At 42.3% G+C, this 25,705-nt stretch overlaps 1 protein-coding gene across 9 annotated transcripts in view; it reads right to left on the bottom strand.

The window, feature by feature from the left end:
- The window catches only part of PTPRT (protein tyrosine phosphatase receptor type T), a 740,387-nt gene that overhangs the window by 127,658 nt on the left and 587,024 nt on the right, over positions 1–25,705 (bottom strand). For all 9 annotated transcript variants that reach the window (XM_048819787.2, XM_075118814.1, XM_075118815.1 and 6 more), the window contains exons 12-13: positions 15,293–15,566; positions 3,748–3,784 (exon numbers count right to left, since the gene is read on the bottom strand). In XM_048819787.2, coding sequence (XP_048675744.1) covers positions 3,748–3,784; positions 15,293–15,566 — 311 coding nt within the window. The remainder of the gene's footprint in view (positions 1–3,747; positions 3,785–15,292; positions 15,567–25,705) is intronic.

Below are 25,705 nucleotides of genomic sequence, written 5' to 3'. Positions count from 1 at the left end.
AAATAAATAAAATAAAATGAATGCCATCAAGGAAACTAACTGGCAATAAATAATAAATAAATAAACTGTGAATTAAAACTGTTTGGCAGAGAGCTGGTAAATTGGGGTTTAATTTCAAGCTTATTTTTAAATGCTAATAATAATCATCCAAGGTGACTAACACTTTTATAATTTTCTCTCTCTCTCTCTTTTTTTTTTTTTGCACAGCAATTAAAAAAGAGGAGTAGCCTGTCTGTGGAGAGACGTTTATGGATGGTTGAGGTAAGAGATTTGAGGCCAATGCCACTGAAAGCAAATAAATGCATATATAAGGGTAATGGTGTTAATTAGTGAGCTAAAACATATTAGTGAATTATGAAATGGCTACAGGAGATGAGACAGATGCACCAAGCTTTCTGATGGATCATCAATATCATGGCAAAAGCTGACAGTAATGTCCATTGAGAGTCTAACCTCCCCGTCCCACTATGTATTCTGATGGGCCAAATCTTGCCCCGGACGGTGCTGTAAGTAAGAGACGGGATAGTGGCAGATGCATTCTAGAAATTGTGCCTTCCACAGTAGAATTCCACTGGTTGTATCTTGGAGAATGTGCTGCTGATTGCACTAACTGGTGAAACTGATCCCTATGCAGTGCATTTGCATGAAACCTTTGTACCACTTAAGTCCCACTTAAGCCATTTGGGACATTATGGGTGCACAGGCCTTGTATTGGACCTCTGTTTGGGGTCAATTTCACCCAACAAGGAGCACTCAGGAAGAGCATACTGCAGAACACAGCATGTGAGTGAGACGTTGAGGGGGTGGACCCCCCCATTTGCAAGCTGCCTTTGCCCTTTAGTAGCTAGTGCTCTAGAGAATTCCTTCTTTCCGAGTAAAGAATCCATGAACAGAGCTTAGCTGAAATGAAAATGAAGGGCCAATCTGAACACCTTTATGCTAAACAAGAGATTTCAATGACACCATAATAGAATTAGGCAAAACTAGTCTGCTGTGAAGCATCTTGACTGCCTCTATTTATTTATTTATTTATTTATTAAACTAAAGCCATTTAATAGGGGTTGTCTAATTTTCTGAGAGAATTGAATTTAAAGGCAAATGCCCTTCCCATCCGGCTGGAACAGTGACAATGGAATGGTTTGTTGAACTTCTCAAGTAATTAAAGTTACTCAGCTTTTTGTCTGGTGCCTCACAGCTATAATATGCTATAATCTCCCAGTAACACACTACCTGTCAAGTCATATTGCTTAATTATTTTGACATTCAAGTTTACTGCCCATGTTAATGACAGTTTAAGAGAATATCTGCCAGACTTAAGCACAGTTAATGGTCTTGATTCTAACCTCACTTTCACCAGTGTAAATCAGGAGTAACTGAACTGAAGCCAATGGGATTACTCTGGGGTAAAACATATGTAAGTAAGATCAGGCCCGTAAACTAAAAAGGGAGTCTATAAAAGGACATTAAAGAGTCCCACATTTATTGTCTCTCACCAGGGCCCAAACAAAGTGTGGTCATTCTATGACACAAGTCAAAAGTGGACTTTCTAATTGCCAATGCTGCCAGACCAGGCAGGAATCTGAAAGTTTTACTCTTTCTGCCTCTGACAGCACTTCTTATAAAGACACTGTAGTCACACATTAGCAGATAGCTTTGCTGATGATGCTCAAGATAAGATGGGATACGTTGGGTAAGATGACGCCATTCTAAGAGCATAATTTTTTGACCATAATCACAATGTAATTATATTTATGGAAATACACCTGGCTATTGCTCTAATAGTAGAGATGTGCAATCTGTTTACAGACATGGGGCGTGACTCCTTTTTTACACCTGGTTGTACAGTGGCATGGTTCTATTGACTTGTAAAAAGTTACTATCAGGAGGAGAAACAGCCTCATGACATTTGGGTACCTTAAAACAAGAGAGATTCAAAATCACAGACAGGGAATATTTTGCTGTATGCTCAACTCCCCCACATTGAGCATCCCCCTTTTCTCCTGCTATTTGCAGAGGTGCCATTTCTTGACATGAACAAATGTTGTATCATTGGGAATACTAATGATGCTGCAACATAATCCCTGAGTGTTCTAGTCAACATTGTATCTTTGGATATGCCAAAGTAGTATGGCATAAAGTTACCCCTTAGGTATATTTATTCCAGTGCCCTAGCTCATGATCAGACATTCAAACATGTACAGTTGCATTTCATGCCAAAAGAAAAAGAAAAAAAAAAGGAAAGAAAGAAGCACATATGGAAAAGTACATGTAACAAAAAAGAAAAAAAAGAAAAACACCAACCCTCCCCCCAAAAAAACCCAACCCTCAAGATATGACGATACAAGACACTTTCCTGTAAATCAAAAGTAATGCCCACTGAGAGTGAATGAGCATGCGCGCATACGAGTGAGAAAATGAGCAACTGCCTTTTACATTACTTTCATAAATTCCTGCTCTTATCCATTCATGCTAACCAAGAACAGTGCTGGGGACAGTGATTACCATGAGACAATGACTCTTAGAGTCTTAGGCTTTATCCATCCCTATTATATCGATCACTAATGTAGATGATCCGAGAGTTCTCGACCAAAAAGGGTATGGATGCTCAAGAATAAATAAGCTGGTGGTTCTTTTGATAGCCCAAGGGTTAATAAAACACGATCCATTTGGAAAATTATCTCAATGTTAAAATGCTTATTTAAACCTACTGCAAACTATCCAAACCTAATCAGACCATCCTAACCAGGAGAAGTTATAAGAACAGGAATACTTGCTTCCTTGCCAGGTATGTGCTACTCTCTGCTTTTGGCTAGACCATAAACACAGTAATTCAGCACTTCCACATCCAGTCCAGAACTAGGAACTACAGAGATGAAAGAATGTAATTATGGCTTTTGAAAATGAAGTTATCTAGACTTTTCTAAACCTCAGAAGACACCCCAGTCACTTTTTGGGCAAAACATACGTGTAGTTTCTTGTTCTATCCAAACTTCTTTCACCTGTCCCTATCTCCCTCTCTCATCCGAACCTCCTTCTACCACCAGAAAGCCAAGAGAATGATCTGAAATGGACGTCTAACTCAAGGTTTAGATAAAGTGACGGGGTAGGGAGGAGGGAGATTTTGAGACACACAGAATGTTTGGAACCCAGAGATAGGAATTAAGATGATGGTTTGATGAGGAAGCTCTACAGAGGAAAGCAACAGGAAGGGGTAGGGGACATTACACAACAGCAGAGCCACAAGCAAAGGAGGGGAAAATGGCTCATCCTCTTTGGGTGTACAATGGTGACACAAGCTGTTTACCACACCAGATATTGGCAGAGAAACACCCCCCCCCAAAGTGACTCTGTGGGTACGTCTAACAAACAGGCGGGAGGATTACATCCCAGCTTGGGTAGACCTACATGTGCTAGCTCTGATAAAGTTAGCGCACTAAAAATAGCAGTGTGGTCGCAGCATCACAGGGGCAGCTGGGGCGAACCACCTCAGTACCTACCAATGGACCTTCGCACTCAGGCAGCTAGCCCAAGCCACTGCCCGTGCTACTGCAGCTAGACTCCTACTTGAGGAGGCTAACTCGATCCGACAGGAGAGTGGGTTTGGAAACTGGCTTTTGGCCTGAGCAATCCACACCTGTTTAAAATGAGGCCCACCGTTTGAGTGATGACAGTAATTAAGTGGTGTCACCATTGTAGCTTTCACCATATCGGCATAAGCGTGCAACCGGGAGGAAGAGTCTCACATACCTTTTGTCGCCAGTCGGACACAGTTGATTTTGGTCTCCTGAAAATAATAAAATACAGGAGATCGTCAGGGTGTTTTGTTATTTGTCCATTTAGAACAAATTTTTAAAATAAAATAATAAAATAAAGTCACTTTTTCCTTACATGTCACCTCTGAAAATTTTGCACCTTCTTCCTTTTCTATTAAACACTTCTTACTAATCAACTTGTAGACAGTTGCTCCACTAAGTAACTGTTAGGAAGTTACAGGGACAACACATTTGCAATTTTTCTTCTGCTGCATGTGTGAGGGAACATAGCAGGTTGATTGACTAATGGCATTTACCGGTGTAACAACCTAATTTGACAACAGGCAGAGAAGCCCTACAGTCACACACAAAAAAGCATGCAATTATACACCTAATTTTCATGCACCATTGCTACAATTAACCCCACCTGCTGCACTTTGATGTGGCTGCTGGTCCCAAGCCAGGTAAAGTGGGGAGGATGGAGCACAAGGCTAACTATGTAGCCTTATAAAACACAAAAACCCTCTCTCATTTTCATTATAAAAATGGAACCAGGCTACCATTCTGGTAAAAATGGCTGCTCAGCAGAGTACTGCCAACTCCACATGTCACATGAAGGTTCCTAGTAAAAATCAGTCTCTGGAAGCCAAGACCCCAAAAAATTTAATGTCAGGAGCAAGAAAACATTTCAAAGTTGGTACAGGAATGTGAGAACAATGTTTCAAACAGCAAAGATCTTGCAGGTCATGAGGCAGATAGACAACTATGGACTTGAAATCCTGGGGATCAGTGACAGCAGACTGACAGACGAGAATAAGAAGCACTTGAAAGATCTCATTTTATTCAAGTCACAATGACAACACACACTCAAAGGGAGTAATGCTCACCATGACATATTCTGTGGAAAAAACACCTATCAGCTAACCACTATATGTGCCACATTCCAAACCAGAGTCGTAATGATGTGAATCATATGGTGATATGTGCTGACAGAGGAAAAAGGTAGGTTCTATACCTGCCTACAAAGTATGATTGATAGAATACCAAAACAGGATTTACTCCTTGTGATAGGTGATTTTCATGCTAATGTAGAATGCGATAACCACAAAAGGGAAAGAGCAGTGGGGAAGCCCTCGTTAGAGATCATTAACCAAAATGGCAAGAGTCTCATTGAATTGTATTTGGTGTCCGACCTAGCTCTTGCAAGCGCCCTGTTCTCTCATAAAGGCATACATAAAGAAACATGGAATTCACCAGATAGCAAAACAAAAAACCGACTGATCACATCCGCATCAGCTCAAGAGACAGGTCATCTGTCCAAGAGGCAAAGGCTTATCGAGAAGCAGATGTCAGCAGCGACTAGAATCTTTGCATTGCGAAAATGAAATTCAAAGGGAGACAGATCAACTTTAAACAGAAAGCAGCCAAGAAAATCAACAGCACAGAGCTGAAAACAAAAGAGTACCGTGAGAAATTCCACCTTGAACTAAGGACAGAGCTGAGGTACTGCCAGAGGCAGAAGAACGTGTGACACTGACTGGACCTGAAGAAAAATGGGCAGTGCTCAGAGACAATGAGATTCAAGCTGCAGCAGTCATAGTTGGATATTAACGTAAACAGAGCAAGAATTAGATAAGCCAAGAGATGTGGTGTCTTATTGAGAAAAGACAAGCGTTGAACGGAAAACTCCTGAATGCTAAGACCAATGAAATTTTGAAAAATGCAAAGGAAGAGTACAAGAAAGCAGACAAAGCCGTGAAAAGCAAGGAAAGATATACAGAGATATGTTGAAGACTCAGCAGCTGAAGCTGCTGCTATGATAGGAAATCACAGAGCTGTTTACCATGTGACTAAAATCCCATGTGGAAACTTCAAAACAGGAAATGGGTCAATAAAAAGTAAAGATGGAAAAATGCTTACAACTGAGGTAGAACAGAACAACAGATGGGCAGAGCATTTGAAAGAAGTCCTCAACAGACCCAGCCCTACCTCAGCACCAGAGTTTGATGAAATACGCGAACCTGACCAACTTGATATCAACATCGCTCGAACAGAGATGTCAGAAGTACAGGCTGCAGTCAAGAAGCTGAAAAAAACAAAATGGCAAGAGATGATCAAATCAGAGCAGAAATGCTAAAAGCTCTTGACACTACCATCCTAATGAAACTGGCAGAGCTGTTCAATGAAGTCTGGGAAAGAGAGAACCCATTGTAACCCCTGGACACCTACGTCAGAACACCCCAAAAGGGTGATCTTACTAACTGCAGCAACTGGAGAGGTGTCACACTATTTTTGGTTGCAGTGAAAGTCACCTGCAGTGTGATACTACACAGGATGAGAGAGGCAGGGGATGCAACGCCCAGGGAAAAACAGGCTGGATTCAGGCCCAAGAGATCCTGCGAAGATCAGATATTCACACAAGGATCATCATAGAAGAATGTGTAGCATGCCAGGCTTCCCTTATTATCCATTTCATGGATTTTCAAAACCCATTTGACAGCCTGCATAAGCATACATTGTGGAATACTCCATCTTATGGAATTCCAGCTGAAGTCTTCATCATCATCATCAAGCCTATATACAGCAATGTAATGTGAGCTGTAAGAGTGAACAAGACATTGAAGTGATTCAGTGTGAACACGGGAATGAATCAAGGCTGCATTCTATCTCTACAGTTGTTTGACACTGCCATCGACCGGATAATGAAGAAGTGTATTAGCAACACAAATACTGGCACAGTATGGGTAGCTGGCAAATGCATAGAAGACCTAGTCTTTGCTATGATATCGTGCTGTTGAGCAAAAAACTACAAACAAAACAGACACCTTGGCAAAAACAGCTGGCCAAAAAGAGCCCCAAATCAGTTATGCCAAAACAAACATCCCTGAAACCTATACGTCAAGGATAGCGTGATACTAGAAGGTAAAGATATCAAAAAAGTAGAACTGTTCATTTACCCGGGTAGCACCATATTAGTCAACAGAGACCTCAAGGATAGGAAAGGCATCCTAGCATTCACTAAACTCATTCATGGAAATCAAAGATATACAGTAACAAAACAAAACGGAGAATTTTCAACTCCAATGTAACCTCAGTGGTAGCATGTGGCCGCAAGAACTGGAGAGTTATTTAAACATTAGATAGAAAACTAGATGCCTTTGAAAATAAATGCCTATGAAAGATTCTGGGCATTGGACAGAGACTTCATCACCAAAAAAAGAGATCTGAAAAAACACCAACCAGCAGCTTGTTTCCACTAGACTCAGAAGGAAGTGCTTGACGTATGAGACATGGGCTCTGGATGCCAACACACAGATTCACTCTCACATGTAGCTGTCAAGTGAAAACCAACAGGAGTGAGGAAATGAGGGAGCCCAAGGAAAACCTGAAGAACCTTTGGAAGGGAGGGTGGAACAGCCAAACTCAACACCACAGAGCAGATGGAAGAAGCAGGTAATGAAATGATAGTGCTAATGCATCAACATTGGCATGAAAAAGATGTAATAATAATAATTGCTACAATTCCCGCAAATTGGGCATTTACATACACACATGGCTACAGAGACACCTAACTAGCTAGTTGCACATGCAAATATCCGATGTGTGTGTGAAACAAATGGCATCCTAAATGATCAGCTCTACTAACCAGGTTGACCCACAATCTAAACCATCCAAGGTCACTCAGTACAGAGCTGGGACAACACCCACACCTTTTATCTGATTCTTCTTGGATTCTAAAGGTTGGTTGGTGGGGGGATAGGGGAGGGGGAGTCCAGATCTGAACTAACCCTAGTTCTGTGTTTGTTTTTTCTAAAACCCAAACCAAGCCACCTTTTTAACCCATGTCCACTGAAAACAGACCATCACCAGCATTCCAAATACCTCACTCTACGCTACAGTCATTACTGGCAGATTATGCTTGTACCCACGACTGCCTTTCATATCTTAACATGTTGCTCTGGTCAGAAGAGTGATTTTGTGAGGCAGTAATCTGCTGCCGGGTTTTCTTAGCACCTATGTCTTTAAACAATCTTGTGCATGTCTCAAGTGTAATGAATATTGCATAAATTATCGTATGCAACAATGCTGCATTAATATGTATGCCATGTGTGTTCTGGAAGTGCCAGTATGTATCTTGCTCCTTCCTACAGCAACAATACATACATTTGCAAAGAGTAACTTTGTTCAAATGGAACTTTCTTACAGAAAAGCATGGGATAGACCATCCTTGGCCCTAGCATAGGTGCATGGCCTTAGAGTGGAAAGGGGGCAAAAGTGCCTTTGCCTCTGTACATACTTTGCACAAAGACAAGGGACAACCACAGTTCTTGTGTTCTGCAAAGAGCAAGGAAGGTGATGATTCACTCGTAGCCATAGCACCTCCCCATGAAACAGCCTTGTGGGGTGGTGCAGCTTGTTGACCTGCGCGGGAAACGTGGTTTCTGAGGGATAACCCTCACCAAAACTCCCATTGTGGATACACACTGCACCTACCCCTACCTCCACCCCGCCATGCAAGCTTGTGCCCGAGTTTATCCCTGAGTCATATCTGCTTGGTTCACTGACCCCACAAAAAACAGTACAACTGTCAGCACTGCAGAACCAATAGAGCTGCAAAAAGGAGACTGGTATTCATTTATGCCTCATTCATCATCACCTAGAATGACAAACTACTGAGCAATTCCAGAATCTTTATGGTCAGCGATGAAATATGAAGTAGAATGAACACAGCTTTATTTTCAGAGACTAGCCTCAGCCTGCAACAATGGGCACAATAAAAAATGAAATCTTGTTGTGACTTATAAGTTGAGCAAATGGGACTGGAAAAGTCATTGACGGAGGGTAGACATGGATATCAAAGTAGCAGTGTGGCAGTCCACAATTAGCAAGACACTTTAATATACAAAGTCCCAAATTTGGTCTTGGAAAATGTTTTCGTATGTTTCTGTAGCTCCTTGTTTGCTATCAAGTACAACAGCCAGCTGGAAAAATTAATCAACGTTAAGAAAAAGAATAGGTGAGAAACCAAAAAGGAAAACTTGTTAATGATGCCGAAACTGATTTCATCTGAGCATGTGCATATCCCTTGCACAGCGTAATTTAAGAAGACAGGATACAGTGTATTCTGTTTGCATTTACATCTGCTAATTGCTATATTTAATACAGACAAATTGCACTTATTAAAAGACAACGCTTTGGTAGTGCCAAAAGCAAGGGCAATCACTACAGAAATAAGACATCTGGACTTCGGAACTACACTCCAAAATACTTCATTCAAGGAACCAAGTGCATCTGCAGCCAGGGAGGACAACCCACAGACAGTCTCAGGGATTTAATGGTCGAAGTGGAAGGTCTGGTTGTATTCCTGATTAGGACAGGTCAAAAAATTTCCATCCAGGTTGCTTTCTGACAGAAAATTGGATTTTCAAGAAAACTATTTCTTTCTGAAAAGTGTCTGTTACCCATCAAGAATTGAGAGTTTGTCAAAAACTTTCCTGCCAAAACCCCCAAAATGTTTTTTCCAACAAAAAGTTATTTTTTCCTTGTTTAATAAAAGAAATTCTGATCAGCTCTATAACTTAGTCAGCCAAATTATGTATGTGACCACAGATAGTTCTAGAACTCTGTCCCTCAGTTTACACACCAGTAAAATGGGAATAGATAGAGGTAAACCCCAGTTATCCAGAAAGCCCAGGGGACATAGGCATACACACACACACAAAATCACAAAATAGAAACATCAGAAAAAATTTAAGCATTTCAGAAAAATGACAACCATCTTCTAAAATTTCAGTTTTCTGATTCTGGATACAATTCTTTGAGCTGCTGAGATAACTGGAGTTAAGTTCTACTTTCCAGACTCACAGAAGTGCTGTGAAACTTAATCAATGCTTGTAAAGATCTTAGTGATCTCCACATGCAAGACCCTATATATTATATGTAGAGTACAGTTTTATTATTTTAAATGTGAAAAGATTATGATTGGAAAATTAGTCATAAACTCAGGAGGTGCCAAAACTGAGGTTCCAACAGCAGGATTAATTTGGCTGTTTATTTTACTTTAGACATTTTATAATGCAAGCAGTGATGTATTAAGGTACACATATTTTAACCAGAAAACCAAGAAGAAGAAAATACTATAGCACATATGTGCAACTGGATTAAGTTTACATTGTTCTGAACTTCTTGGCTTTATCATTTTCTTTTTCTGTCTCTCCTCCCCCCACCCCCCCTTTAAAGATAAAGAGAATTGGCTTGGCTTAATACTATGCACTTTTAAATGATTCCATTTAGGTTTTCAAGTTCACGCCTCACTGAAGTGCACTGGGTGATGAAGAGGCAAGTTCTGCCTCCATTGGCTGCTCCTGTTTGGATGGGGACAATTCTGCAGAAAAGGGCACCAGGACACAACATATATATTTAATTTGGCAGTTTTATCTGCAACAGTAAGAGACAAAAACTTATTTAAAAAGGAAAAACTAACACCTGAGAATTGACAGACTACAGATGCAGTAAAAAATAAGGAGACCTCTTCAAACAGCTTTGACTAGGGTACCCCCCCCCCCCCCCGACAACCTCATATTTTCCATCCTTTTAATATTATGAGTTTTTGCTCTGGATCTATAAGGCATTTACCATCTCTCTCATGTAGAATGCCCTATCAGCAGCCTGAGAGCAGCTGCCCTTGGGCCTGCCAAGTAAGGTAGAGGGGGAAATGGGTGGAGCTTCCTTAGACTACTAAAACACTAGTAGGTACAAACTGAGCAGGTTGAGAATTGACTTTCAAATCCTTACAGTTTATGCCCTGATCTTGGAAAGATTTACACATGTGCTTAACTTTAACCTGTAATTGAAGCCAACTGAACCACTTGTGTGTAAAATTAACCATGTGCACAAGTCTTTGGAAGGTCAGAGCATTGATTTTTAATTCCCCTCACCAACCCAGGCAAAGTTCTAGTCCTCAAGGAGGATTAGGTCCACCCCAGATTGCAGCTTTCTAACTTCAGCTATTTTGGTGTAACGTAAATAAAAGAGTACTTGGAATTTTATTTTACTATTGTTATTTACAATTGGAAAAATGTATTTTCTCCCACTCTCCCATAACTCGAACACAGATTAAGGCATCTTGCTCAACCTAAATAAATAAATAAAAAAATCCTCAGGCAAAAAGCTACCAAGGAAAGATTCAGCCCCAAATGTTTCAGAACGTTATCCATGTGTGAAAACAAGGGACTACCAAGGCTGCAAAACAGTCTCTGTACTGCAGGGCTGACCAGCACTCACCCTAATATTCCAGGGCAAGGTTGGCACAACGTTTGCAAGCAGCAAACATGATTAGACACAAATATGTCCTGAAAATCCCACAGGCATATGTTGGAGTAGGGTCGTGTCATTTTTCACACAACTATTCCAAGTTGTGAAAAGCCTTTTATACAGTAATATTGCCAACGGAATTATTTATTTACGGCATGTAGAGCTTTTTAAAGTTGAAATTAACCCCTGAGAAGAGGAGTCACTTCAGGCCTAGATACCACTTCAGTTCTCAAAATCGGACTTAAGTAGTTCATTAGCCTTTTATGGATTTACTCTCACATTAAGCGCTGGCAGCTCTGCCTGCACCCCCAAAATCTTCCAAGAGGAGTAAAAAACATGTTATACTGTGATCAGAACTGTCAGTAGCTGGAAATCCAGCATTAAGAATTGCATGAACATGCATGTAGTACAAATCATTAGAGGCAAAAAAAAAAAAAATCAATAAGAAACTCTGCGGAGTCCATCATTCCTTCAAAAATAATATTCCCATTGATTGCTGAGGTGCTACTTTTCACACTCATGACCTAAAAACATCACTCACTTGTTGGACCACCAGGTTGCAGTAACAAGCCAACATTGTCTCCTGTATTATCTGTGATTGAGTTATGAAGCCTCCTATTCACAGGAAGAATGGCCCAGAATATTGAACTCTATGTAAAACCAGCGACTGCATGAAATCATTCTAAGAAGACCTAGTTTCTATGCTGGATAAAAACTTGTCAGGCAGGATTGATTGCAACCAGGAAAGTCTCTACCTTTGGATGCTGGAGACAGTCAGCAACAACTCCGACAAAGCAGTTCCCTTCTGTGAAAGAGTTAGTGGGGAGACAGACCAGAGTCACAATAGCACAATATTGCCCACTTGCACTGGCCTCGCCTTTTGACAGAGGTAACACTGAAAGGTCCTGTGTCTTCTCAAGGGTGAGAACAGATGATCTGGCTAGATAAAGAACGGCTTCATGTGGCAAATTCCCTCATGCGTCACAGAGAAAAAGGAACATGCTTCGAAGCCAGTGGCACAATGTTACGCAGTACGTAACAATTAACTACCTGAATGACACACTGAAGCCAGAGGTGAAAATAAAACTCTGATCCTTCAGAGGAAGGCTCTACACGATGTGTTAAAGAAGCCGCTCTGCTTGATCCAACCACGTGAGTTTCCTTTTTATTGCCCACAGCTCCTTGTGTCATATCATGTATGCTACCATTTCCGTGGAACAAACAGTCGTTAATTGAACTTCTCGCGCTCACACTCCCATAAACACAAAAGCCTAGCTTGTTTTTTTTTTTTTAAACTTAAAGCTCTTCAACACATTTCAGTTCAACATCTTGCTTTTGACAATCACTTAGAGGGAAATTCACACAGTTTGGAAGCAGGTGTTTGGTACAACAAAGCCAAAGTCTATTCTGTTTCACACGTGTTCTATTGACACCCTTGTCTGGTAGCAGCATCACATAGACCAAATCTCCTGTGACAGTCCAGAGAAAGGAATTCAATGAACAACGGCGATCTTATTCAAACTCTATAAAAACAAATACAGCATTACACAACAGAAGGCAGGAAAACTCATGATCTGATTTTGCTGCAATTTGCCACACTTGTTTTGTATCCAGCTGTTAATTATGTTCTTTTCAACATAACAATCATGGCTAATAGTAACAGAGCAGACAAGAACTTTGACTGAGCACAGCTCGCCACGTAGTGAGAAGCTGAAACAATGCCATTCTATTGCCACCCCCCTGTGCTAAAGCTGCTTTTTGACTCTATTCAGAAAGTTTCTTCAAATTAAACTCCTACTGAGTTTCCAGAGGGAGATGGTATGGTTCAGTAAGCAAAGGTGATTTCTCATTCAAGGTTCCAGGTACGGAAAGATGTTTTGTCATTTCAAAATTGTGAGTGATTAATGGGGTTATAGAACACCTTGGTTTAACATGAGTGGCAAATACCCCACTGGGAGGTTTATACATCCAGGTGTGACATATGGCCAAATTTTTGCCCTGCCTTAAATGGGACATTTTTGTTATTGCATCTGAAATTTTGCAGGCCTAAATAACTGAGGCTGTAATTTTTCACCCACAATTATTTGCAGGCTCTGTTAACATCTTAGTCAAAGAACTGCTTGATTTGTGGATGCATTTGGGTACTAAAAACTGTAAACAACAAATCATGCCTGCAAACAGTTCAGGGAACAACAGTGAACCTGTAATTACTGGTGTTTGAAAAATGGTGTCTGCAAAACACAGGCCAAATGTTTGAAAAACTGGCCCAAATTACTTTGTCCTGAAACAAGGAAGAATATGCATATTCACCTGAAAATCCAAATTCTGCTTTTGGAGCTGCACACAGCAGAGGGCAGCCTATTACACTTTATACTTATTGGGCACTTTTTTCTACGCTCAGCCCTTAAGTTGCACCCTGAAAACACACACACACCTGCTGTGCCAATAAAATGTATGCATGCAAGAGGCAACTAACTGCATGCTCCAAGGGGAATTTGTATCAAAATTACTTGTTGTGCATGCAAATGTATTTTACACATGCAGAATGGTCCTACATGTATTTGAAGAAAGACCTTTTGAATATTTGGACCTAAAAGTCCAGATTCATTAAGTGAGTAAGTACCACCTGCAGCCCATATATTTCTGCCTGTAACTAAAAGGTGCAGAATAATACTGGTGACACAGTGACATGCATTAATACTGTACAGTCAAGTCAGACCCCTCATGTCCCTGCACTAGCTTGTAAACTCAGAGTACACGGACCATATGAAGCCTTCCAGCTGCAGCGTTTCAGAAAAAAACACAAACCATACACTGCTGTATTAATCCAGCACGCCAGGTGAAGCCTACATTTACATTCATATTATCTATTTATGGCGTATTAGTTTGTACTTGAGCAAATAAAGCTTTTCCTTCCCTGGGGACCCATTCACAAGCAATCAACTATCATGCAAGGGGTAACTAACTAGACACAGACAAACATGTACATATATTTTACTCTTTTCTTTATAAAGGCAAATCTAATGCTGAATTACATGAATAATGCTGGAAGGAGAAGATATCAGCTGGTGAGAAAGCCAAGGTGAGGAAACATCACATTAAAGAATTTTGCTGCTCATAAGTGATGCTGCAGATACCTTGCAACAGGAATGGTGATAAATGCTGGCAGTAAAACTGGAACGTTATAAATGCTCATTAGCCTTGCTAGTCTATTAAATCAAGCCCAACACTTTGTGTGACTGTGGGTGTGTTTTCCGTGTCATGGGGCAGACACTGTATGGATACTTAAAGTGACGCCTAAAGCCTAAGTAGGTAGTTTACCTTTGCAATACGGTTTGGGATACAGTATTGTCTTGCTCTTTCAGAGGAAAAACTTGCATGAATTTATTAATGGAAAAGAGGACTGAACAGAGAGCACTGGTAAAAGTACTAAGAATACATTGGACAATGGCTGAATGCAGTAAAAATGCTAATAAGCTGGAAGATAAACTAGATGGCCTTTTCCATCTCGTGTTCCTATGATATGAATAATATTTCAGCATGGCAAGGGTAGTACTTGGCAGCTGGAAATAGCAAGGAATGTTTTGTACCTGTGTTGTCTCCATTCTCAACCTCTTTCCCCAACACAGGATAAATAGTTCTAGCCATATAGGATGGGCTTTTCAAAAGGCTGCAGGGGAGTAAGACACACATTTCCCATTGAAAGAGAGAGGCACCTCTTAAATTTCGCTTCAGCTGAAAATCCCAGCTGTAACTGCTGAACTAGGATATAGCCAGATTCAAGACTAGAGGCTAATCCTCCTTCATCGCTTTTTGCATTTCTCTTGTTTCATAATTTCTCCCCCAGTAATGACAAATTTGGAAGTGAAGATTATCTGGAAGTAGTAGGTCTGTCCTATAAGCCCCTTCCCTGGAGTTAGTGCAACTAAAAGGAAAAGAATGAATCAGGGAAAGGAGCAAATTGCAGTAAAATATAACCAGCCCCCTTTGTTCGGGGTATTTCAGTAAAACACATCTCTGGTAACGCCAGACGCACCATGTACAACATAATGTTCTCCTGCAGTTTTCAAAGGAACAATGCACCAGAGGCCAAAGCAGAGGACTAGTAGTGAACTGTTTAATTTTCCTCAGGCTTTCTAAGAAAAAAAAGTGTGCATTTTTAGGAGGTGGAGGGATGGAGGTGGCCATATGTGCACAAATCCAGTCTCAGTTCTTACTGCACTTACTCCGTTCGCTTTGCTGAGAGCCTGGAAGTAGATGCTGTAGCTTTTCAGTGGTGAGAGTGGAGCATTCCAATAGCCATTGTAGGTCTTGTTGTCGCCCACCGTAAAGGGCTGCGTGACGGGCAGATTGACGGGCTTCAGCTCGGCCGCAAAGTAATGGGGTGAGTCAAGGCTGGAAGCATTTTTGTAGCTCACTGGAACAGAGAAGCACTCAATGATGTCTGCAGCCCTCCGTGCTTTCTGCAGCCTCTCTTCCTTGACAACAAGCTGATAGACACTAGGAGGGAGACGAAGGTGGAGAGGGAGAAAGAGAGAGATAAGACAAGGTTAGAATAACAAGAAGCTCACCAACAAGAAAAGAAAAAAGGCAAAGCTAAAGAAATAGTGAGACAGGAAAATTTAGCACTGAAAACAAATACCATTCACTGGGGCCCCCTTCACAGTTATGCAGTATATAGGCCCTTCTCCTCACTAATGGCTGCATTCCATTGGTTCTCTGTGGACCAGATTCTGATCATTTAGTCTGCAGTAATTCCACTGAATTTAGTGGATTTACTCCAGATATGGCCTGGTGAAAATGAGAACAGATTTCAGTTTTACGTATGCTGTTCGTAAAGCACTCTGGGATTCTTTTAGGACAAGAAGTGCCACAAATGTGTAACATTATCTCACAAAATGTTACATGTATATGGCGAAATTACTATGAACAATGAATTGCAGTAATTACAGAAACAGGCTCCAGTAATGAAGGTAGAGAGATGCATTAAGGGAATTCACAAGATAGAATTGTACTGTAAGGAGGTACCCATGGCTTTCATCCCACCATGCACCAAATGAAATGGTGGTTGAAAGTGGTGATGATGAATGTCTTTTGAAACAATTTATGCTAAGGCTGTATGAACTAGTTTGAATAAAATAACAGATTCATAGTTTGGCATAATATGTACTTGTGCGTATTATATACTTGCTGCTACCTCTGCTCTTTCGGGTTCTCTCCTGGAGCAGAACTACTGAAACAATAGGAGAAAGGCTCTCACATTAATTCCTCCATGGAGAGTCTCGTCCTAACCACCCCATAGCTAAAATTGGCATCCGCTTTGAAGCACGTGGGTTTCTGTCCCTTCCAACACTTTGTTTGAAAATTAAAGCAATTCTGGATATTCTTTCTATCTATATAAAAGTTTAATCCCAATTTGTATCCCATTAAGCTCTTGATCTCAGTGATACCTTGTAGCAATTCCTGATGCTTCTAGCACAATTTTGTAAACCCAAGTAGGGTTGCACAGCATCCAGATACGCTTGGCTTTGTTTTCTGTCACAAACAGTTAACAAAGTCTTAAGTTCAGCACTGCTACAATTGTGACAGGCATCCTGACTGCTTAACACTACTCACCCATTTGACAAAGAAAGAGATACCAGTGCAGTCATTTCACTTTTTTTCAGGGTATTCACATATGCTGTCCTCACCTGTCTACATGAGGCTAGTTCTTTGTCTAGTTAGGAGAGATCGATGCAAAGATTGGAAACAGCCAGGAGTGCATCGTTCTAGTGGCTTTCAGAGGCTTATTGTCGCAGAAAGATTGGTCTGAAAAACTTTTAACACACCAACATCTCATCAGCACTTCCACAGGACACATGGGCGGGCAACTAAAGCAGGCCAGAGAGACCAAACAGCTAACCTGCACATTTGGATTAATCACCAGCTAATTTCTGGGGCTATCTAGCACACTCCCACGGGAAAGAAAGCAGTCAGACAAATGCTGACAAGCTATGGAAAAGGCTCAGAATGATGGACTTGGTAGGAGATGATCACAGACAATATGAATGATACATGTATATAGCACTGCAGTTATCAGTGTGAATGCTGTGGTACACCAACCCAGTGTTCAGTAGCACTCCAGGTGCACAACAACTCAGAGGCAACGTGTGTGTGTGTGGGGGGGGAAGGGGTCACAAAGGGTCAGCTTTGCTGCTTGACTTGTACTGAGCATGTTCAAACAACTGAGCATGCTCAGTAACATCTGCTGAAGCCGCTGCCCTCACTCTGCCTCCCTCCCCCAGTATTGGCAGGTGCTGTCATCTCTGCTCAGAGCCACATGCCAGACATACTCCAAGAACCCATCAACACACTCCCATTCTGAATGAGCAATACAGGATAATTCCCCTACAAAGAGCAGAAATAAAGGGTGACACATAAAGGATGCACAATAGTTTGAACATTTACAATAAGAGATCGACTCAATAGTTCCTAACCAGACCATGGTGGCAGAGTCCAGTAGTGGGATATAAAGGTACCTGTGTGCTACGGGGCTCCACGGGTTAGTGTCTTAAACTCCCTTCAGTCCACCCCATCCTGGAGGCAAAGCATGTCCCAGCCTGCAGACCAAACTTCTGTCCCAGCCACCCCCTATTTATTTTATCCAAGACCATGGTGGAGCTCCTCTGCGTTGTCCTTATGCCCCGTGCCGTTGTCCTGTGCCTCATGCCTGCTGATCCCCTGTCAGAAGCAGGCTCCTGCCTTGCCTCGCTATCAGACTGTGTGTTGCCTGGTCTTCCTTCCACAGCCAGCTCCCAGCCTGCTGCTCCTGCTCATACATAGCCTCTGGCTTTCCACAGAGCTCGATTCCCTCTAGCCTCTGAGAATGCATCTACACAGCCCACGGCAGCAAGCCTCTTAGCCCATCTCGAGACACCCAGGCCGGCAGGGCTTGTGCTACCTATCTAAAAATAGTTGTGTAGAAAATGTTTTGAAGTCGCGGCTCAGGCTCTGAAGCCAACCCCCCACCCTAGACTTCAGGGCCTGAGCTGCCACTTCAAAGAGCTGTCTACACAGCTATTTCTAGAGCACTAGCTAGCTCTATCTACTGGCTCAGTCCTCTCCCTACCTTTTGGAGTGAGTGGAAGGTAAGGAGCCAGTAGGTTCACCGCAGCACCTTTAATCCCCAATGATTCAAAGGCACTTTGCAAATCACTTCAACTACCACTCAAATGCAATCACTGCTGGTACAGAATGAGAGGGCGTAAATAGGTATCCTGTATCCAAATGAAACTGCTGTAAGAATTTTAGGTTGACTATGTAACCACCCACACTGGAATCTGGTCAGCACATCCAGATTTATACCACAATTCAAGCACACAATTATGCCACTTCGCTTCACTCAGGAGATGTAGATGACACCTCCAAGCTGCACAGTGCCCTGCCAGCTCTGTGGCGAGGCACTGGTCCACAGCAAGTAGTGTGGCCTAGCCGAGAAAGCAAAGGACTGGCACTTGGGAGACTTATTTCTTGGATTCTATTCCTGGCTCTGCCACTGGCCTCCTGGGTGACCTTGGGAAAGTAACATTGCTTCTCTCTTGCCTCAGTTTACCCACCTGTAAAATGCAGGTGATAAACCTGACTTGCTTTGTGAAGGGCTTGGAGGTCTACTGACAGAAAGTGTTGTACAAGAACTAAGGGCTTGGCTACACTTACTTTTTATAGCGCTCTAACTTGCTGGCTCAGGGGTGTGAAAAATCACCCCTCCCCCCCGAGTGCAGCAAGCCTGAGCGCTTTAAAGAGCTCGTGTAAACAGGCTCCACGCGCAGGGAGCCAGGCTCCCAGTGCTCGGAGCTAATCCCCTCATGGAGGTGGATGACCAGGAGCACTGGGAGAGCTCTCTCCCAGCGCTCGTGCGCGACCACACTCGCACTTCAAAGCGCTGCCATGGGAGCACTCCTGTGACAGCGCTTTGAAGTTTCTCGTGTAGCCATGCCCTTTACTTAGGGCACTATTGCAGAACTGACTCATGGAAAGAGCTGCCCCTGCTGACTCACAAAAAACATTGCAGCATCAGATTATTCCTTGGAGGTCCCCCCGTCCAAGGACTGAGCAGGGCCAACCGTTTGCAGCTTGTCAGATCTCACAAGTTCACATACTGTATGAAGACTACAGGCTAAGGAAGGAAGGAGTGTTTCTCTTAGAAAGCAGACTACAGGGAAGGAAGGTGAGGAGTCCATAAGGAAATCTCTCCCAGGTAATTTACTGGCTCTTAGTCAGGTTACCAGGTGGACAGTAACACACACCATAGTTTTTGCTCTCTGTCAGTATCAACCAACACTGTCCATATAGCAACCAATTCTCACCCACCAGGCAGCTTCATGAGCCCAACAAGCAATGAGAAAACATGGTCTTCCAAATACCGAAAAAGCTCTGCTCTCCAAAACGAGCTCTCTGAGGCTTGTCAGATATGGCACATTAGTCAAGGGTCTGACTTTTTCAGCGGAGAAACTGCTCTGCTGTGTCACTGCAAGGTCTTTCATTTAAAAAAAAGGGGGGGGGGCAAAATTGGATTCCTTGATAAATTTTACAGGTTTTATACAGATAAAATCACATTACTTTACTTTAATAGAAGCGATTTAAAGTTTTTGACAGCTCTGTTCTAAATCACCGATAAAAGCACCAGCCATTATGGTCGCCACAATATAAACACTGTGTGCAGAGGGAGAAAATGTGCTCTTATCATCATCTACAAGGTAATCTTTTAAACAATGTGTTCTCCAGTCGATGTGCAAGCATGAGAATGGATGATCATCATTCCAAATCACAGCCTTGTTTCCCCACTACAGTGAGATCTCTGGACTCTGGCAAGCTTCTTTCCCTGCTCTAGCTTTCCTTTCACACTGTATGCAGAACAACTGGGGAGATGAGCTGGGGAAGCAGCTGTCCAGAAAGATAGCCATTTGCATGGGCTTGAGTCTGGCTTTGATAGATTTTGATGGGCATCGGGTGAAGGGAAATAGCTGTCACAGAACACCTGCCATACTGCATCAGACCATTCGGCCATCCACTCCGATATCCTGGCTCTTATTGCTTCCCTGAAAGGTAAAAATCCTCAGAATGCACCTGGTAACCATCAAGTGGCCAACGCCAGGGGGCAGCAAGTTTCAGGTCTGGGCCCCTTAACAATCACAGTCTTCCCCAGCTGGACTCTCCACCAAGGTAAAGCCGCATATTGCTGTCACGTCTTTTGGAGCTAATAGGGGAGCCCAGGCCACCCTCTCCAGCAGGCTCCTATCCCTGGCCTGATGCTGGGCAGCTAAATTCTGCACCTTAGGGCGCTAAGCAGCTGCTTCTCTGGATCACTTCCTACCTAAGTCGCCTTTTCTCCCACGGGATAAATTAAAGAATCACAAATAAAGTTTCTGACCTTCACAATCAGTCACCAGTCTCTCCTTCGCAGGCTTCATCAGGTCTCAGGCAGCGAGAACTCCTAGGCAGCACTTCCCCAGAGCTCAGAGCCGAGGTTGCTCCCTTCCACTGACTGCCTCCTATGAGCATGTCTGCTTCTCTTTTTAAACTCCATCTCCAGCATGAGCAAGCCTTGCAGATGCAACAGGATGGGGCCACCTGGGCCCAGGGCTGCTCCTTAACACCTTGCTCTCCATCTTAGGGTTTGTATACCCATCACAGAGAGTTATTCCTTCCTGACCCTACACTGATGCCCTTGCCTGACTTACTAATGTTTAGAACAAGCAACATTTTAGTATCTACTTTTCCTTAAATAATACAAATGTGTTTATTACCTGCTTTGAGCAGGGGGTTGGACTAGATGACCTCCTGAGGTCCCTTCCAACCCTGGTATTCTATTCTATTTTATCCCTAACAACATTTTTCCCCATAGGGGACACGACAAGAAAGCTTGCCGTAGACATAGCCGATTCTGCAGTCCTGACTTCACTTGGGTTTTTTATTATTAATTATTATTATTATTATTATTCTGGGATGGATAGAATGAACCCAGAATTGGCAAGAGAATCTGGAAACTTTCACCTCTAGCTGTGGTCCAAATTACCAGTATGCAGAAGTCATTACCATCCAAACAGCTGTTTAGTGGGCTAGGAGAAAGAGGATGATAGTGTCAGTCATCTCACAGTAGACAGATCACCACATCACTACACTCCTTCTCCCCATCCCCAAATTTCATCAGGTACTAATGGACAGTGGCATCATTAGGGCCAACTGAAAATGCCCATGTGGGAAGCTTGCATTGCCTTCATCCTTGCTGTATCCATTCTGTGGACATCACAAGTATGGTACTCCTGGGAATGCTATCAGAAATGAAAGACTCATCCAGCTGGTAGCACTGAAGCAGCAGTAGCACTCACAGAAGAGCTGCCTTTGTGGGGAAGGCATCAAATATTCATGAGATTGCACACAAAGGGCCAGGAACTAAACTCTGTCCTTTTGTTTGAAATATACAAACTTTTTGTGAACCTTACTCTTAAGGTTTCCTTAAGGTTTAGTTTCAGAGTAGCAGCCATGTTAGTCTCTATTTGCAAAAATTGGAATATCCAACCTAAACCTGGAATTGGCGGCTGTGATTGCAGAGCCATTGGCCATTATCTTTGAAAACTCGTGGCGAACAGGGGAAGTCCCGGATGACTGGAAAAAGGCTAATGTAGTGCCAATCTTTAAAAAAGGGAAGAAGGAGGATCCTGGGAACTACAGGCCAGTCAGCCTCACCTCAGTCCCCGGAAAAATCATGGAGCAGGTCCTCAAAGAATCAATCCTGAAGCACTTACATGAGAGGAAAGTGATCAGGAACAGTCAGCATGGATTCACCAAGGGAAGGTCATGCCTGACTAATCTAATCGCCTTCTATGATGAGATTACTGGTTCTGTGGATGAAGGGAAAGCAGTGGATGTATTGTTTCTTGACTTTAGCAAAGCTTTTGACACGGTCTCCCACAGTATTCTTGTCAGCAAGTTAAAGAAGTATGGGCTGGATGAATGCACTATAAGGTGGGTAGAAAGTTGGCTAGATTGTCGGGCTCAACGGGTAGTGATCAATGGCTCCATGTCTAGTTGGCAGCCGGTGCCAAGTGGAGTGCCCCAGCGGTCGATCCTGGGGCCGGTTTTGTTCAATATCTTCATAAATGATCTGGAGGATGGTGTGGATTGCATTCTCAGCAAATTTGCGGATGATACTAAACTGGGAGGAGTGGTAGATACGCTGGAGGGCAGGGATAGGATACAGAGGGACCTAGACAAATTGGAGGATTGGGCCAAAAGAAATCTGATGAGGTTCAATAAGGATAAGTGCAGGGTTCTGCACATAGGACGGGAGAACCCAATGCACAGCTACAGACTAGGGACCGAATGGCTAAGCAGCAATTCTGCGGAAAAGGATCTAAGGGTGACAGTGGACGAGAAGCTGGATATGAGTCAGCAGTGTGCCCTTGTTGCCAAGAAGGCCAATGGCATTTTGGGATGTATAAGTAGGGGCATAGCGAGCAGATCGAGGGACGTGATCGTTCCCCTCTATTCGACATTGGTGAGGCCTCATCTGGAGTACTGTGTCCAGTTTTGGGCCCCACACTACAAGAAGGATGTGGATAAATTGGAGAGAGTCCAGCGAAGGGCAACAAAAATGATTAGGGGTCTGGAACACATGACTTATGAGGAGAGGCTGAGGGAACTGGGATTGTTTAGTCTGCAGAAGAGAAGAATGAGGGGGGATTTGATAGCTGCTTTCAACTACCTGAGAGGTGGTTCCAGAGAGGATGGTTCTAGACTATTCTCAGTGGTAGAAGAGGACAGGACAAGGAGTAATGGTCTCAAGTTGCAGTGGGGGAGGTTTAGGTTGGATATTAGGAAAAACTTTTTCACTAGGAGGGTGGTGAAACACTGGAATGCGTTACCTAGGGAGGTGGTAGAACCTCCTTCCTTAGAAGTTTTTAAGGTCAGGCTTGACAAAGCCCTGGCTGGGATGATTTAATTGGGGGTTGGTCCTGCTTTGAGCAGGGGGTTGGACTAGATGACCTCCTGAGGTCCCTTCCAACCCTGATATTCTATGATTCTATAAAAGGAGGACTTGTGGCACCTGAGAGACTAACCAATTTATTTGAGTATAAGCTTTCGTGAGCTACAGCTCACTTCATCGGATGACTGAATGCATCCGATGAAGTGAGCTGTAGCTCACGAAAGCTTATGCTCAAATAAATTGGTTAGTCTCTCAGGTGCCACAAGTCCTCCTTTTCTTCTTAAGGTTAAGGGAACTGAAAAGGCATTTTGTTTGTGGTATGCTTAGAACTTATGCTTTGCTCATAGGTATCTACAGGAAACACGGTGAAATGATTCAACATCTACTGTTGGTTTCACATGGTAAAGTGTAGTTAAAGTGGCCATAGAAAGACATGGAACATAGGTCATCAATAACAAGCCTGCCCACCAGATAACTGTACCTTCAGATCATTTTGCTCTGCTACTGCTTAAATATGTCAGCTCAGATTCCAAACTCTGCAGTAGCTACAGTAGCCAAAAAAAAAAAGCCCCTGCTGCAGTCTGACAGAGAAATCAAGGTGTGTAGGCAGCAGCTATTTATGTATTAGCTTGCACAAATCTTATTACTGATGCTTTGTTTTCCATTTAACTCCTGACATTAAATTTGGTTGAGCCTTTTTTACTCTGACACTGTGGCCCAACTTTCAAAATATGGTGGCTTTTATGTGATGTCCAAACTCGCATGTAAATACTTAGCCTGGCATTTGAACATATACATGCCTATTTTCTGATTAAATATTGATTTGGACAGGAGATTAAGGCCCCAGCATTTGAAAATTCTGCCCTGAATATTTATTTTGGTTTTCTAAAGCACACCCAAAATCCTGGGTTCTGGCACAGGGGAGGGGGGAAAATAAATAACTGAGCCCGCAAAAAGCAAACCTTGTGGCAGCCTTGTACTAAAACAAAGGTTAGGGACATGCAATGGAATCCAGGCAATGGAAATTTCATCGCATAGCCATTAACAACTTAATACATAGGTGTTAATTTTCCCCGTATGGAAAGTCTGATGGAATGTAATGGTGATGAAACCAACTGGATTCTGTAAGAATGTGGCAGGGGTTTATAGAAATTATTCTAAAATCCTACAGATTTCAATAACAAATTAAATCCATCCTACAGTGTGCTTTTTAACCATCCCATCCAACTTAACAGAATAATAATACATTTTATAGGATGGCTAATAAACCTATAGAAAGGTTAGCATTTTTCAGTTAAAAACCTACATGAATTAAATGCATAAGAGTCAAAAAGCCGGAAGCAAGAACTCAATTTTCTGAGCATAAATCGCATCTGCAAAATGTAAACCTACAATGAAACTGTGGGTGCAACTCCCAAGTACTTGCTTCTCTAGCTATATCTATAATCCGATAGCTAGAGGCTCAAGCATTCAGATTTCCACTTGCAGTCAGTTTATGGATACAAAATATGCCTGCACATTGTGGAGGTGTCATTTATATCTCTAAAGGGTAGTATTCAGAGTAGCAGCCGTGTTAGTCTGTATCCGCAAAAAGAAAAGGAGTACTTGTGGCACCTTGTTAGTCTCTAAGGTGCCACAAGTACTCCTTTTCTTTTTTCTAAAGGGTAGTAGTTTCATATATTTTAAAATTTGACCCATAATATGTTGCCCTTCTAGAGTACCTTTAATGCAAGGATCTCAGATAGATGTACATATATTAATAAATTAAACTTCACAACCCTCCTGGGAGGTGGATGCTGGGTGCTAGCATCCTGCCCTGATGATATCTTTGGTGATTTAAGACCTGATTTTCAGCCCATTAAAATCAATGGAAAGACTCCTATAGATTACATGATGGGTTTTGGATAAAGCCATAGAGTATATATTGTGTTCTAGTAAAGTTTACCCTCAGAAAATATTTCCATGTGAAAAATACAGCAGCATTAATTTGCCTTTGGCACCAAAGTACAGACTGTGGCAGCAGGTTATTACAGGGGGTGGTGTAGGGCCAGGGGGTGTAAAAGGAAACATTTTGCCCAAGCAGAAGACTTAGATATCTGACCTTTCAGTCCCCATCCTTAATGGAAACCTCCACAACACTTTGAAAAGACAAGCTTGGGAACTTAAATTCATAACTTTGCTAGACATCAAAAACCACTGACTTAATAAAGACACTGGATTTATGGCTCATTACTACAATTTGTAAGCCACTGACCCACCTTTTTCCTACAACTAGGTGTTAACTGTCCACTTCATCTTGAATGGTCTCTTGCAACATATAAACTCAGTGATACTCGGAGCCCCAAGTAACTGTTCATTGTGTCTCTTGCAGCTCTTTGCAGCACATTATATTAAAACACTGTGTGATTTAATTATTAATCAATCTAAATTATTAACCAGTTGGGATGCATTTAGTATATTAACCAATTGCAGAATATTTGGTCAGTCATTCTGCTGTAAGAATAATTTAGGTTAGATTAGAGTAAATGAAACAATGAATTCACATGACTGTGGCTTTTTTGGATAATGTTGATCACTAATTTGGCTCCTGAACCACTGAGGTCTGAGTATCATTGTGTTAACTCCTTATCTGTTCCACCCTTGTATTTAGTGGTGACACTCAGAGTACCTTTCC

The sequence above is a fragment of the Caretta caretta genome, chromosome 13, assembly GCF_965140235.1.
Source record: "Caretta caretta isolate rCarCar2 chromosome 13, rCarCar1.hap1, whole genome shotgun sequence".
NCBI lineage: Eukaryota > Metazoa > Chordata > Testudines > Cheloniidae > Caretta > Caretta caretta.
Note: the sequence above shows the minus strand (reverse complement) of the source record. Positions and strands in the feature narration are given on the sequence as shown.